This window comes from Mesocricetus auratus, unplaced genomic scaffold, assembly GCF_017639785.1.
Source record: "Mesocricetus auratus isolate SY011 unplaced genomic scaffold, BCM_Maur_2.0 Super-Scaffold_15014, whole genome shotgun sequence".
NCBI lineage: Eukaryota > Metazoa > Chordata > Mammalia > Rodentia > Cricetidae > Mesocricetus > Mesocricetus auratus.
Genome location: NW_024429186.1, coordinates 61,057,592 through 61,074,109, shown reverse-complemented (window position 1 = coordinate 61,074,109; position 16,518 = coordinate 61,057,592). Strand labels below are relative to the sequence as shown.

At 42.3% G+C, this 16,518-nt stretch overlaps 1 protein-coding gene across 3 annotated transcripts in view; it reads right to left on the bottom strand.

Annotated features, from left to right (window-relative positions):
- Baz1a (bromodomain adjacent to zinc finger domain 1A) overlaps positions 1–16,518 on the bottom strand; it is a 78,140-nt gene that overhangs the window by 47,989 nt on the left and 13,633 nt on the right. For all 3 annotated transcript variants that reach the window (XM_040743079.1, XM_040743080.1, XM_040743081.1), the window contains exons 4-5: positions 4,517–4,660; positions 1,769–1,870 (exon numbers count right to left, since the gene is read on the bottom strand). In XM_040743079.1, coding sequence (XP_040599013.1) covers positions 1,769–1,870; positions 4,517–4,660 — 246 coding nt within the window. The remainder of the gene's footprint in view (positions 1–1,768; positions 1,871–4,516; positions 4,661–16,518) is intronic.

Here is a 16,518-nt window from a genome sequence, read left to right as displayed (position 1 = left end):
CAATTAAAGTTGCTGGCAGCCAGGCCAATCCACCCTCAGATCGTGTCCATCTCCCTCCCCATCCCAACTCCACACACCCTCTTTGAGACTTGAACACTGGCTGAAGCAGGTTTTCAGTACTCAGGCATAAAATTTTAGCTTACACACAGATAATAAAGAACTACAGACAGCTGAGTAAAACTGGGAGCAGGAGAGGTGGTCCTCCCCAGGGAAGAACACACCAATCAGTTGTCCAGTGCCAAATTGTCAGCCCTAACACATACATACAAGTAACATTATAAGGACTCAACAAAGTTATATTTAGGAACGAACGAACGAACACACACACACACACACACACACACACACACACACACACAAATTCAGGCATTATGCTAGCCAGCCCCTGTCACCTGGCAGAATGCACTCAGGCAGTCCCTGGTAAGCCCAGGTTTCCATGGCTACCAGCACGAAAGACCCCCGCCCACTTATGCTCTCTTTCCTGCTATTCCCCTGAAGCAGACAGGGCTTATCCTGTCTCTCTCTTCTGCCTCTGTGTCTCTTTACCTTATTTTCTTACCTCCCCCCTCAATAAAACTCTCAATATGAGTCACATCTAAAGGTCAATGCTTCCCCACCCACCCGTGGTTCATCACCTGCCCCTGGACCAAGATCCTCGAGGTCCCAGGACAGGACTAGGAACCCGCCCACCTGCGGCCCCAACACATTATTCTTTATTCCTAATGTATGTATAGATTAAAATTACTGACGGAAAAAGAGACCATTAATTTGAAGGAGAGTGGGGAGGGGTATATAGGATCTTGGTTTGGAGGGGGAAGGAAGAAATGCTGTGCTTCTATTATAATCTTAAAAGATAACAATAAAAAGCAAGAATAGAAAAGGTTCCCAAGGAATGACACCCTAAGTTAATTTCTGGCCTCCACATACACAAGCACAACCCCCCCACACACACACACTATACCCCTATATAAGCTAAATAATACAATCAACAAGTAACTGAATTCAACAGTCTTGAAGAAATACAAATGGCTAGTAAACATAAAATGTTCAACATCCTTAACCATCATGAAAATGCATATTAAAACTACACCGAGGTTTCATTCTTCCAAGAAAGAATGGCTACCACCAAGAAAACAAAACAAAAAGGGCTAGAGAGAGAGGTGGTTAAGGGAATGTACTGTTCTTGCAGAGAACCCAGGTTTGGTTGCCAGTACTCAGGTCAATTGGCTCATGACTGCCTGTAACTCCAATTTCAGGGTGACCTCACACCTCTGGTATCCATGAGCACCTGCAGTAATGTAGACATACCCCCACACAGACACACATAATTAAAAATAAATATTTAAAAATAGAATGCACACGCAGTCATGGTGGTGCACTCTTTAAACATAGGCAGGCAGATCCCTGGGTTTGACTTCAAGACCAGTCTAGTTCACATAGAGTTCCAGGCCTGCCAGAACTGCACAGTGAGAACCTGTCCCCCAACCAAAAACAACAACAACACCCCCCCAAAACCACACTTTAAAAAGAAAACAAACACGAGTGAACATGTGGGGCAGGGTCCATATACACTACTGATGGGAACATAGATTAATGTAACCATTTAAGTAGAAGGGGATGGTTAGGTAAGAGGAAGGGGACCAGTGTGGGAAGCAGGAGAGGATGATGAGATGAATACAAAGAATGTGATGTACATACACACATCATCCACGCCTTCTAAACTAAAACTTCTCACTTAGATGCCTATGAAGAAAATACTGAGTTTTACCTGATTTGTGTTGCTTTTACGACAGCAGACTCATACATTTCCTTTTTAGTGGGCTGCACCCTGTACCTGAATAATAAGGGATCAATTGCATCTTTTTTCTTCCTAAAAATAAAAAGAGAGACCCAAATCAGTTAATCATTTAAAAGCATGAGATTCTTAAAACTTCATTTCTTTGCACATTGTAGTAATAGAATCTTTCTTTCTCTCTTCTCTTTTTCTTTCTATATAGCTCTTGTTAGCCTTGAACTCAGAGGATGGGATGCTTCTGCCTCCAAGTACTGAGAATAAGGATGAGCTCTACACCAGCTATAATACAATTTTATGTGGTTTTATTTTAACTAAGATTTTGTAAATTAGATAGCCTTTCACATTGTATTAGACAAAACACAAGGCATAATTTAATCTTGGTAGGCATTTTAACTATTCATTCAATAAAATTTCCTTGAGTGAATAAAGTAGCTGGAAATGAATAATAACTACTTAGTACTGTTTAGCTGTTACATATATGTATGTATGTATGCATGCATATCATTTTTTTGAGGGTCTCAGATAATCTGGGCTGGCTTTAAGCTCGCTCTGTAGTTAAGGATGACCCAGAACTCACTACATAGTGAAGGTAACGTTTAACTCCTGGCCTTCCTGCCTTCACCTTACCAGTGCTTACAGGCATGTACCACCACTTCCAGTTTATCTGTGGTTGGGGACTGAAAACAGGTTTTCATGTATGCTAAGTATTCTACCAACTGAGCTATACCCAGACCCTATGTCAGAAAAGTTTGGAGAGGAAAAATGTAGAAAAATAAAGGGAAAGTTGGCATAGTAGCATGCTACCTGTAATCCCAGCACAGACCAAGGCCACAGATTGAATCAAGATCATTTTGGGCAATTTAGTGAAACCCTGGATGTATAGGCCAGTGGTAGAATACTTGTCTAGTTCAAGCACACGTACAAACAGTGGCAAATAGGACACAGTTAATCCTCACTCCAACTAACTTCTCACTAACCTTTAAGGTGCATCTACTCATTCACTACTCAGTCAGTAGTTGAAATCCCATACTATACCACCAAATACTGTTTGTCATAACAAAAGTCAGTAATCACTAAAATAAAAATGATGGCAGATAAGCCTGGGGGAAGTGGCCCACACCTTTAATCCAAGCACTTGGGAGGCAGAGGTAGGCAGATTTGAGTTCAGGGCTAGCCTGATCTACAGAGCAGATTCCAGGGAAACCCTGTCTTTAAAAAAAAAAAAAAAGAAAACAGAATGGAGAAAAAGCAAAAAAAAAAAAAAAAAGCCACTGTCTTATATGGGGAGAGATACTTGAGAAGTTGACTAAGTTGGCCTTTCAGTAAGGGAGGGGTGCGTGCGTGCGTGCGTGCGTGCGCCTCATGATGGTGAGGGAGGCAATGAGGAACAACTCATGAACAAATCTAAGAAAAAGGAGTTCAGAGGAAGAAAGAATGCTGAAGAACCTGAGGTAGAAGAGTGTGTGAGAATTTAGCACACGAAGCAGAATCTGAGCTGACAATATTGAGGTTTTTTTGTTTGTTTGTGTAAGAGCCCTGCCTGTCTGGAACTCACTCTGTAGACGAGGCTGGCCTCAAACTCACAGAGATCCACCTGCCTCTGCCTCCTGAGTGCTGGGATTAAAGGCGTGCTCCACCACTGCCAGGCAACAATATTGTTAATGGAGCTTTGCTGTTGCTGTTTCATAAAACTTCCTTTGGGATAAAATAACAACTGTCTTTCTAAGGAAGTATGATCACCAGAGTCCAACAGAAATGATTCCTATTATATGGACTAAACTATCAAATAGGAAGAATACAGAACTAACTTCTATTTTAATACTGTCCTCTCTTGCTACTCCATGACAAAAATGCCCTTCAGTACGTAATTGTCAAGTAGCACATAAGACTGGAATATTAGCTTGTGAGATGACTCAGGTAAAGGCCCCCAAGCCTGAGGACCTGAGTTCCACACCCAAAACCCAGGTGGTAGAAGGGAAAAAACTGGCTCCCATGTATCCTATGACCTCCAAAGGCATGTTGTAGCACCCATGCACCAACACACATAAACAAAATAAGTAAATGTAATAATTTAAGGTAATGCAGTATTATTCCATGCAAAAAGGAAACAAGCTATTGAGCTTTTATCAAAGAGATACAGTGAAAATGTAAATGCATATGCTCAAGTGAAAGAAGCCAGTCTGGAAAGGCTACATTCTGGAAAGGGTAAGTATGGAAGTGATAAAAAGTATGAGATTGCAGGAACAGAGTGGTGAAGAAATGGAACACCAAGAGAGAATCGCAATTGAAACTGCTGCTGAAAATCCATCTCAGTGGCAAGTAAAGGGGTTCCCTACACCCGTTAGGCCCCAGGTTCAATGCCCAGCACCATAAGAAACAAACTGCTTTGTCTGCTTTGGCTTTTTGAGACAGGGTCTCACTATGTAGCCTTGCCTGGCTTCTCACTATGTAGTAGGCTGGCCTCAAACTCAGAGATCCACCTACCCCTACCTCCCAAGTGCTGGGACCAAAGACGTGGACTGTTACACCCAGCAAGGAGGACTGTTCTTAAGTAGCTAATTAGTTAACTAGGTTTACATTTTGAAAATTCTAATAGCTGTTGTTGAAATAGATTATTTACAGATAGTATACCACAGTATGACTATAAAAGGAGAAGCAGGAAAGAAAAACATTGCAATAGATTGTATCACCAATCTGACCACTAAGTTATAAACTACTCACCCATGTTGAAAAGAGCTGCTTTGTGTTTCTGAATCATCACTGTCACTGATGACAATAGTCTCTCCATCAACACTGCCCACGTGCCCATTAGCAAAACCATTTTGATGTAATGGAGGGAGGACTTCCAAGATTCTGCACTGCAGCCTGAAACAAAACAACCACAAAATACAAGTCATTTAACATTTTATAACCCAACATTTCAGAAGTTCGTTATTCTGAATAACTTATTATTTACTTAATTTCATGTCAGATGGGTAATATGCCTATAATAAGGTTTAAAAGACACATCTTGCCGGGCATTGGTGGCGCACGCCTTTAATCCCAGCACTCGGGAGGCAGAGGCAGGCGGATCTCTGTGTGTTCGAGACCAGCCTGGACTACCAAGCGAGTTCCAGGACAGCCTCCAAAGCCACAGGGAAACCCTGTCTCAGGAAAAGAAAGGAAGGAAGGAAGGAAGGAAGGAAGGAAGGAAGGAAGGAAGGAAGGAAGGAAGGAAGGAAGGAAACACTTGTACACACATGTCCAAAGCAGCATTATTCATAAGATCCAAAAATAGAAACTAAAAACATGTTGTTCTATATCTAATACAATGGAATATTATTAAGGGGAAAAAAGGAATGAAGCAGACACTGAGACACGTGCCCATAATTCCATCACTAGGAAAGCTAAAGGACAGAAGTGTATGTTTAATGCCAGCCTGAGCTACATGCATATAATCTGTCTCAAGAGGAACTGCACACTCATACATAAAATACAGATGAATCCTGACAACATTATACTAAATGAAAAGGCAAAGCATAAAGACAACAAAATGTAGGTCTCCATATTAGTTTCCAGAACAAGAAAATCCACAGACAGAGTAGACACCAGGAAGCTGGTGGAGGGGTACAGTGGAAACGGGTAATGATTGCAAATATGCACAGGTTTCTTTCTAGGTGCTGAAAGTTTTCTAAAATTAGATTGTGGTGATGGTTATAAAACAGTGTGTTAAAAAACACTTAATGCACATTTCGAATGAGCTAATTTTATGACAAGTAAAATATATATTCAAGTTACTAACAGACTGACAGGTGGGACTGGGGAGATGGCTCAGTGGTTCAGAGCATCACTATTCTTCCCGAGGGTAGGGTGGAGGGAGTGGAGGTGCTCAGTTCCCAGTGCTCACACATTGACTCACAACCATCAGTAACATGGTGAACAGACAGAAATACAGACAAAACACCCAAACACATAAAATGAATGAGAAAAAAAAACCCAAACATGCAGAAGATAGTAATTTAAGAAGCAGAAGCAGGAAGTGATGGGATTACATCTACTGTCCTTCTAAGACTCTCGAAATTCAGGGAGGTCTTACTAAGAATACCCCGAGCTTATGAATTCCTAGCAATGAGATAAATCTCTGTTCTCTGAGAACTTTAGATACTGTGCTATTCGAGTGTGGCATTCCATGAACAAGGGTGTGTGTGTGTGTGTGTGTGTGTGTGTGTGTGTGTGTGTGTGTGTGTGTGTGTGAGTATCGGCATCCACAGAACTATCATTAACACTTTTCCCTACCTTACAAGTTCTCTCAGAACACTAGCCAAAGATAGGTGAACCAGGGTAACCACCTTTTTTTTTTTTTTTGAGGTCACAAGTCTGAAAATTTCTAATCTTGGAAGCTAGAAAATAAAAACCATCCTCTCACACATCACAGAATTAAGAAACAAAATTCTCTACTGTTGGCAGCCATGTCTCCTGCCAAAGGGAGGAAGCTCGCGAGCGTGCAGTAGAACGGAACATCTGCAGAAAAGGAGGAGGGGCTAAGGTCAGAAGCAACCAGTTCTTTTATTTTAGTTCTTCAGAATTAACTGTTCCTTGCCCTTCCCAAGTGTAGCGGTTTAACCTTTACTTCAATGAATTGGTAATTCCCACATTTTGTCCAGGCTTCTGTTAACCGAGAAGGAAAAGTCTCCTAAGGTTTTTATTTTACATGTGTGTCTGTGCACCATGCAAATGTGGAGTCATCAAATCTCCTGGAACCACGTGAGCCACCAGGAGGGTGCTGGGAACTGAAACAAACTCTTTAGGAGCCATCTCTCTAGCCCTTGCCTAGGCTTTCTTAAATGAACTTTTTCTTTTTTCACTTGCAGGCATATACTACCAGGCCTGGTAGTATATGCCTGTAGTTCCAGCAATCTGGAGGCAGAGATGAGAGGACCAAAACTCACAAAGTCCAGAACAGTTTAGAAAACATAGGAAGGCCCTTCCCGGAATTCGATGCAGAGCAGTGAGATGGCTCAGTGGGTGAAGGCACTTGCAGCCAGCCATGATGAGATGGGCTAAATTCAATCCCCAGAGCCACTTGGTAGAAGGAAAAGGCTGACTCCTTCAAGTTACCCTCTGACTACCACAGGAGCTGTGTCACACCTCCTTCCTGCCACCAGCTCAAACCCCACACCCCAAATGTAATTTTAAAATGAATAAATGGGACTGGCAAGATGACATAGGGGATGTAGGTGCTTGAGGTCTCTCTCTCTCTCTCTCTCTCTCTCTCTCTCTCTCTCTCTCTCTCTCTCTCTCTCTCTCACTCACACACACACACACACACACACACACACACACACACACACACACAAATAATAATGGCTCAGAAGCCTGTAACTCAAGCTCCAGGGAAGCCAACACCTCTGGTCTTCACAGACACCACATCCATGCACACAAACCCACATGCACACACATAATTCAAAATGATAAAGATAAATCTAAAATCAACAAATAATCTTTTAAAAGGGCTGGAGAGATGGCTTAGCAATTAAGAGCACTTCCTGCTCTTGGAGAGGATCTGAGTTCAATTCCTACACCCACATCAAGAGGTTCACAGCTGCCCTTAGTAACTCCAGCTCCAAGGAGATCTAACACCTCCGGCCTCCTCAGGCATCTGCACTCGTGTGCAGACCCACACACATCCACAGGCACAATTCTTTAAAAAATGTTACAATTTCCATCACTGAGCTATGCCAATGATTAACAGCAGTTGCTGCTCCTACAGAGGACTATAGTTCAGATTCCAGCATCCACACTGCAGCTTAGCCGTTTCCAGGGGACCTAATGCATGTAGTGCCCATGCACACATGCAGGGAGTCACACAGCAAATTTCTAAAAATCAAAGATAAAGAATACTTCCTAATGCATTCTGTAAAACCTGAGATACAGTAAATACATTAAGAATTCTTACGATTGAAAAAAAAGCATGTATTAAAAAAAAAACAAAACCTAGTAGGTCTGAGTAGACAGTTATCCAATGAAGATATAAATAGCAAAGAACATAAAAACAACTGTGTCTCATGTGTAAAACACAATCAGAATCACAGCATGTAATAGACATATCCAATAAGGTGGTATTTATCTTAAAAGCAAAATTTATTATAGACGTTAACAAGTACTGGTAAGGTTGTAGAGAATTAAGAACCAATGCTATGGAAAACTATTTCCATTTCCCCACCAAGTTAAACACAGGGCCATCATATAACCTATCAAGTCCACTTTAAAAAACTTTAACAAAAAAAATTATAAACAAGCTGGGCAGTGGTGGCAAACGCCTTTAGGGCAGCCAGGGCTACAGAGAAACCCTGTCAACAAAACAAAATAAAAATTAAAAGCAAATATTTAGATACTCAACACCAAAATTTCCAATAGACAAAACCTGGAATTAACCAACATGTCCACTCACAGATGAATGGATAAACAAAATGTAGTTACATAAGCACAACAAAACACTATGCCATAAAAAGAATGGCACTCTAACAAGTTCTATAATATGAATGGACCCTGAAAATATTCAGTGTGACAAGCCACAAAAGGACAAAGACTTGAGCCTGCTTATATGAAGTATATAGAATAAGTAAGCAAGTTTATAAAGACAGACACTCAAGTAAAGTTTACCGGGGGTGGGGGAGGGTAGAATGGGAAGTTATTGCCTAATGAGTGCAGAATTTTTGTCTGGAATGATGAAAATGTTCTGGAAACAGTGGTGATAGTTATACAACACTGGGAACGCCACTGAATTTAGCAATAAAAATTATTAAAATGTTTTTACACAACAAAAAAGAAACCTGTGTCATTGTCCTTGCAGAAAAGCCTGAGAAGAAACTCAATGAACAAACCTATACTGTCAGAAAATCGGAATGCTGTCTAATTATCTACAGGCTAACTTTCACACTGGCTGACAAGTAACCTCAAGTTTCTAAAGAGGAAAAACTGCAGGAAGCCGTATCAAAACTTTGCAGGTCGTGATGTGGTTTACTCTGGAATTTGGAGACATGAAAGTAATCAATTAGGTACTCTTCTTTTCTTTCTCTTTTTCATAGGACATGGCTATTGCACTCACTTTGGAAGACTTAAATCTCATATCCAGGAATCCTATTACCAGTCTTCTAAGGCAATGCAGGAAGCTTTTGAGGGAACCTGTGACAGAAACACTCTTCACTAGAAGAGTGCGTACATTACTGACACTGATGGTGATTGGTCATGAGAGGAAAAACCAAGTCCACTTAGCACCGAGGTTCATTTGCTACAGAGTCTAAAATAATCTTACAATCGTCAGAGGGAAGACCATAATAGGGCTTATGGAGCTACAAGAATCTGAGGTACTAATCTACTTAAAACCAACAGAAAGAATTCTTTACAGAGGATCTGGGGGGAAGGAAACTGCCTAGAATGAGACACATGTCAGTATCTAACAGATTCCCCAGAAAATTAGCTTCTGTCTTTCAAATCTGTTTGCTACTATTTATTTCTTGGTTCAAGAGAGTTCAAAGATTATCGAGGTACAAAAAAAGCTAGAAGGGTGGGTGGTGGTACACGACTTTAATCCCAACACTTGGGAGGCAGAAGCAGGTGGATCTCTGTGAGTTCAAGGCCATCCTGGTCTACAGAGCAATTTCCAGGACATCCAGGGCTATACAGCAAAACTCTATCTCTCGAGAAACAAAAACAAAACAAATAAAACAGCTAGAGAATCATGAAGTAATTATCACTGACAGTATAGACTTAAGTCATATTTGTTTCAGAAAATGAAAAACTAGCTTAGCAATCATGACCTATAAAGTGGCAATTCCCAGCAGCTCAGGAGGTATGCTGCTTGCTCACTCTAGGGACAAGAGAAGCCAATGTAGCTTATAGTGACAGAAATGTTCTGTACCCAATCAATGCCAATATCATGGTTGTGTTGCTGTTATTATAATTTTGCAAGATAATATCAGTGGGAAAATTTTTAATATTTTACAACTGTATGTGAACGAATCTCTGATTATGAGCATTTACTCCATATAGAAGAAATAAATCAATAAGGGATAAAAGGATAACCCCAAAGTCAAGGCCAGCCTGCACTACACAGTGAGTGAGCTGAGGAGCTGAGGCCAGCCTAAGCAATAAAACAAGAATCTACCTCAAAAAAAAAAAAAAAAAAAAAAAAAAAAAAGGCTCACAGTAGGATGGCCCAGCAGGTAAAGACACCTGCCGCCAGGCCTGATGACCTGAGTCTGATCCCCAGAATCCACATGGTGGAAGGAGAGAACCAACTCCTACAAGTTGTTCTTTGATTTATATGTGGCATGACCCCTCCCAAGTAAACACAAAATGTAAAAAATAAAAACTAGGCCAGGCAGTGGTACACACCTTTAATTCCAGCACTGGGGAAGCAGAGACAGGCAGATATCAGTGAGTTCGAGGACAGCCTGGTCTAGAGAGTAAGTTCTAGGACTGGTTCCTTAGCTACTGAGAAACCCTGTCCTCGAAAAACCAAAAGAAAAAGAAAAAGGAAGGAAGGAAGGAAGGAAGGAAGGAAGGAAGGAAGAAAGAAAGAAAGAAAGAAAGAAAGAAAGAAAGAAAGAAAGAAAGGAAGGAAGGAAGGAAGGAAGAAAGAAAGAGGAGTGAAAGAAAAATCTTTAGGACGTTGTTTAGAACATCTCTATTAGTCTTATTATAGTTTCATTTATGTTTCTGTGACAAATAATCTGGCCAAAAGCCAACTGTCAGGAGAAAAGGGGCTTTTTTAACTTGCAATTCCTAAATTATGTTCATGTTTTGGAGAAGCGAAAGGCAGGAGCTCTGGCAGCTAGTCACAAACAAAAGAAAAGAAAAACATTCTTCCTTCCTTGCTCTTGTCTTGTTCAGACTCCCAGCCTACAGAATGGTGCCACCCACAATGGACTGGGTCTTCCTATATCAACTAACAAGACAACAGATGTGCCTGCAAACCAGTATGATCTGGGTAATCCCTCAAGAAAGACTCCCTTCTCAAACCATGTACACCTTTAATCCCAGCATAAGGAGGCAGAGCAGAGGAATCTTTATGAGTTGGAGGCCAGCCAGGTCTACATAGGACTTTGCAGGACAGCAAGGCCTACATAGAAGAACTTTGTCTTAACCATGCACGCACAAGCACGCACGCACGCACGCACACATGCATGCAGGCTGGCCTTAAAAGACCAGTAGTATCTGTTAACTAAATGAGAGCCTTAAAAAAAGACAAGGAGGTGAGTGCTGCAGAGATGGCTCAGGGATCAGGGTCAACAGCACTGTTGCTCTTGCAGGACCTGGGTTCAGTCACTTTAAAGAAATTATTATTTTTTTTTATTTTATGTGCGTTGGTGTTTTGCTGGCATGTATGTCTGTGTGAGGGTGTCAGATCTTGGAGTTGCACACAGTTGTAAGCTGCCATGTGGGTGCTGGGAATTGAACCTGGGTCTTCTGGAAGAACAGTCAGTGCTCTTAACCACTGAGCTATCTCTCCAGCCCCATATTCTTCAATTTCTAGTCAAACACCAAGATTAGTGATACATCTGTAATCCCAGGCAGGACAATCAAAAATTAAAAATTACCCTTAGTTATATAACAAATGTGAAGCCAGCCTGGTTACTTGAGACCCCATTTCCCACAAACAAACACCCCTTTCCAAGAAGGTTCTATCTTACTTGGACCCAGTCACAGGCATTAAGCATGTATGTGTTTAAATCAAAATAACTCTACTTAATCCATTTGTTCTCAATGTGAATAATTTTAATGACAACTCAGGGACTGCACTGAAGATGGCAATAGAAAAAGAAGCTCAGGCTGGCAAAGTAATTACTGTAACAAGCGCAAGAACCTGAGCTTGATCCCCTGAACCAATGAAAGAGAGAGAGAGACAGAGAGAGAGACAGAGACTGACTGGCTTGTCTCGGAGACACAAGATGAAAGTCAAGCTGAACTGATTTGGCAGGTGCCTGCTCTTCAATTCTGGCAAGGTGGATACTGCTGCCATCAATGACCCCCTTCATTGATCACATATGATTTATATTACACGTTCCAGGATGATTTCACCCACAGCAAGTTCCACAGCACAGTCAAGGCCAAGAAAGGGAAACCTATCATCAACGGGAAAGCTATCTCCATCTTCCAGAACCAAGATTCTACCAACATCGAATGGGGTGGTACTGGTACCAAATATGCTGTGGAGTCTACTGGTGCCGTCACCACTGTGGAGAAACCAGAGCCAAAGTGTCATCACCTCTTCACCTTCACTGTCCCTCCACGTTTGGGATAGGCCTCAACTACAAAAAGTGTGACAACGCAACGTTGTCAGCAATGCCCCCTGCACTACAAACTGCTCAGCTAACCCCTGGCCAAGGCTACACACAACAACTCTGGCCACAGGCCACGCCATCAACCCTGCCCTGAAGACTGCGGATGGCCCCTATGAAAACCTGTGGCATGATGGTCACTGGCTGTCCAGATCATCGCCAGTGCACCCACAGGAACTGCCAAGGCCATGGGGCAAGGCCATTTCAGAACTGAACTAGAAGCTCACTGCCATGGCCTTTCGTATCCCTATCCCCAATATGACCTGCAGCTTTGAGAAGGCTGCCAGGTACAACGGCATCAAGAAGGTGGTGAAGCAGAAAGCCCAGTAAAGGGCATCCGAGACTGTAACACCCATGTTTCCGTCACTGACGCTGGTTGCCCTCAATGACCACTTTATCAAACTCATTCCTGGTACGACAACAAATTTGGCCCTCGCAACAGGGTGGTGGACCTCATGGCCTGCATGGCCTCTAAGAAGGAAGAAGGCCTGGACACCACACCCCAGCAAGGACATGAGAGGAAGACAGAAGCCCTTGACTGCTGAGAAGTCCCTGCTCCAACTCAGTCCCCAACACTGAGCATCCACCCTTACAGCTTCCATACTTGACCCAAACAACGAGGGGAGGAACTCAAGGAACCCTAGGCTGTCAAACAGCATCAATAAAGTTCGTTGCGCACAGAAGGAAAAAAAATGGACAAAGAAGTATGTGCTTATAAGCCCAGCTTTGTGAGGCAGACAGGAACCCACAGAGTCCACTGTGCAGCCAGCCTGATATACATACATGGTGAGCTCCAGGTCACTTAGATACTGTCTCAATATGATGGATGGCACCTCCGGAAACTACACCCAAGGTTGACCCTTGGGCTCCACATACACTATATATAGACCATGCACTCATACACATAAACACAAAAGAATTCCAAGAGAAAAGGTCTGTTTTTCTCATTTCTAATTGTATCATATCTTTAGTACCCACTCTTTGTATTAGCTGTTTTTGTGCAAGTTTTCTCTTTTACTAACGTTACTGAGAATATACTTTAATAGTTGGAAAGTTAAGAGCACTAGTGTGCTGGTCACCTTTTCCTTTTTCTTTGAGACAAAGCGGCATTACGTATAGCCCAAGCAGGCCTGGAACTCACACGTAGACCACACTGGTGTTGTCTTGCAGTGACCCCCCCACCTCTGCCTCTTAAATTCTGAGATTACAGGCAAGCACCACCATTTAAAGCAAAAATTGATATACTCACCTGGTTAAAGGGATTCTATAATATTTATTTTCCAAGGCAGCTAGAAAAATAATATTGAAGTACAACAACTTATGCTTTTTCACTAAACAATATTTTTTTAAAAGTTAACTCCAAGCCGGGCATTGGTGGCTCATGCTTTAAATCCTAGCACTTGGGAGGCAGAGGCAGACAGATCTCTGTGAGTTCAAGGCCAGCCTGGTCTACACAGTGAATGCCAGGATAGGCTCCAAAACTACAAAGATAAACTGTCTCAAAATAAATAAGTAAACATTTATAGCTATAAAAATTTGCAACTTTCTCAAACTATAAACATATAAAAGTATTCTATTAAGAACAAGTTATAAATATATGGATGTTTTTGTTTTCATTCTCTATTCCTTAATAGTTGGTTTTTACCATGCTGAAGATTGAACACAGGACCTTGTACATGCTAAGCAAGTACTCTACCATCGAGCTACATCCTCAGCATCTATTCCTTAATTATTCTTTGTACTATTTTAGTTTTTGTGTGTGTGGATGTTTTGCCTATATGTATATCCATGTACCACATGGGTGCTCAGGGCCCCCAAAGGCCAAAAGAGGGTGTTGGACCCCCGCCTGGAACTAGAGCTACTACAGATGGTTTTGAGAGGATTTGTGGGTGCTAGGGACTGAAGGGGGTTGTCTAAAGGAACAACCAGTGCTCCTAACAGCTGAACTCTGTCCAACCCCTGTCCAATATTCTAAAAGTTCATTTAACATTTACTGATCCTGCTCATTTAATGAAGAACAAAACCCTGAAGTAAGTGCATATGCAACAGTATAATGAAGAACTTAACTTGCCAGAATCTAAGGAAGAGAAAGGGGGGTTGGGTTAAATGCTGAGCTACTGGGCTTGGCAAGCATCCAAAAGACCAAAGCAGTCTGTGGAGTGTGGAGAAGCAGGACTCATTGCTACTGAACCTGCTCCTTCCTTCCTAAATTCATTATTGTAACCAGGAAAGACTGCAAATTCATTCTCCTCCTCTCTCTCTCCCCCTTCCCATCCCCCACCCCTCTCCTGGACTCCCACAGAACATCTTAATCTCCTTCATATTTGCAACATCCAGCCCACTCATAACATTTAATCCCAGCACTCGGGAGGCAGAGGCAGGCAGATCTCTGTGAGTTTAAGACCAGCCTGGTCTACCAAGTTCCAGGACAGCCTCCAAAGCTACAGAGAAACTCTGTTTCAAAACACAAAATAAAACAACCTCTGAGGATGTGGTGGAGAAGGCTGGCAGCACAGTGGATGGCAACAGTCTGTCTGTATCTCAGCAGACCAGAGCAGAGAGGGAACAGCTTTCCTCTTCCCTCCAAGCAGAAAATCTGAACCTGACACAAATTACCTGGTCATAACCCTCTCACCCTTACATCTCATGCACCTACAGAACCAACACAAAGGAAATAAATGCTGCCACGGCTTCAGTGACCACTCAAGATACAGCCTGTGGTCACAGCCGTAGTGTCCTCTAGAGCTAAAACTAGGGAAACACTTCCTAGACAGCTGCTTTCTAGCAGGATACCCAGAAGGCTCTATCTAGTCAGACATTCTCCTTTCAAATTCACTTACTATCTCCTTGCCCTAGGCAACTGCTTGCTAGTGGCACGCCCTGAAGGCTCTACCTTGTCAAATTAATGCTATGCCCTGGAGCTCTCCTTGGATACAGGTCTTGCCTTCATCATCCCCCAGCCCCAGTCTACTGGGAATCAAAGAATAAAGGCAGGTACAACTACGAAAAGCTATACACATTATTTTTTTTTTTAATTTTTATTTTTCAAGACAGGGTTTTTCTGTGTAACAACTCTAGCTGTCCTGGAACTAGTTCTGCAGATCAGGTTGCCCTTGAACTCACAGAGATCGCCTGCGTCTGCCTCTTGAGTGCTGGGTATTTGCATTCTTTTAAGAGAACCTAATTGGAATGTTGTATCTAAAAGAGGGAAAATTTTAGATATAATCGCAAGAATGGTCAAACTCAGCACTGGGAAGTAGAGACAAGATTGGGGTAGAAGGTCATCTTTGGCTATATAACAAGTTCAAGGCCAGCCTGAGATATACAAGACCCAGCCTGAGATAAATTTAAAAAAAAAAGGGGGGGGGGGGGGGGGGCTGGAAAGCTGGAGAGGTAACTCAGTGGTCAGTTAAGAGCTCTTAAAAAGACCCGGGTTTGGTTGTTAGCACCCACATGGTCACTAGCATCTGTAATTCCAAGGGAACCGAAGCCCTCCTTTGACCTCTATGAGCACCAGACATGCACATAGTATAGGTACATATATGCAGACAAAGCACTCGTGTACACAATATAAGTGAAATTTGAAAGCAATGTAGGGTGCTAGGGTGCTAGGGTGCTCAATGACTAAAAGAGCTAGCCTGACGGCCAGTTTGATACCAGGACGCACATGGTGGAAGAAAAGAACAAGGCCTCTCACCTTCTTATGTGTGCCACGGCATACACCCCCACACAAAACTGAGCACGTAAATAGATGCAATAAAATCTTTCAATGTTTAAAAAGCTGGGCATGGTGGACCATTGGAGACAGTAGCACATGGACTACTGTCATGAGTTCAAGGCCAGCCTGGTCTACCTACTTGACTGCCAACCAACACTACATAGTGAAACTTTGGCTTGAGGAAATTTAAAAACAGCTTAAAAAGAAAAGGTCACCTTTAATCCTAGCATTTGGGAGGTAGGCAATCTCTCTGAATTTGAGGCCAGCCTGTTCTACATTGTGAGTTCTAGGACAGCCAGGGCTACATAGTGAGACCCTGTTTGGAGAAAGGAAGGGGAAAAAAAAAAAAGGCCAGTTAAGTGTAGGAAACTAAGGCAGGAGGACTGTGTTTGGTTCAAGGCCAGACTAGGCTATAGTATGGCCAATCTATATGAGCTTGGGGATACGGGTACTGGGAACTGAATGTAGGGTCTCTGGAGGAGCACTATATGCTCTTAATGCTGAGCCGTCTCTGCAGCCCCTAATGAAATGTTTATTCCCAAATTTCCCCTTCTACAAAGGATCCCAACTCAGTACTGTTGCAAACAAATATATGTGCATGTACACACACACACACACACACACACACACACACACACATCCCATTTTAATTACAATGTAAAACTACAATGTAAAATTATTAC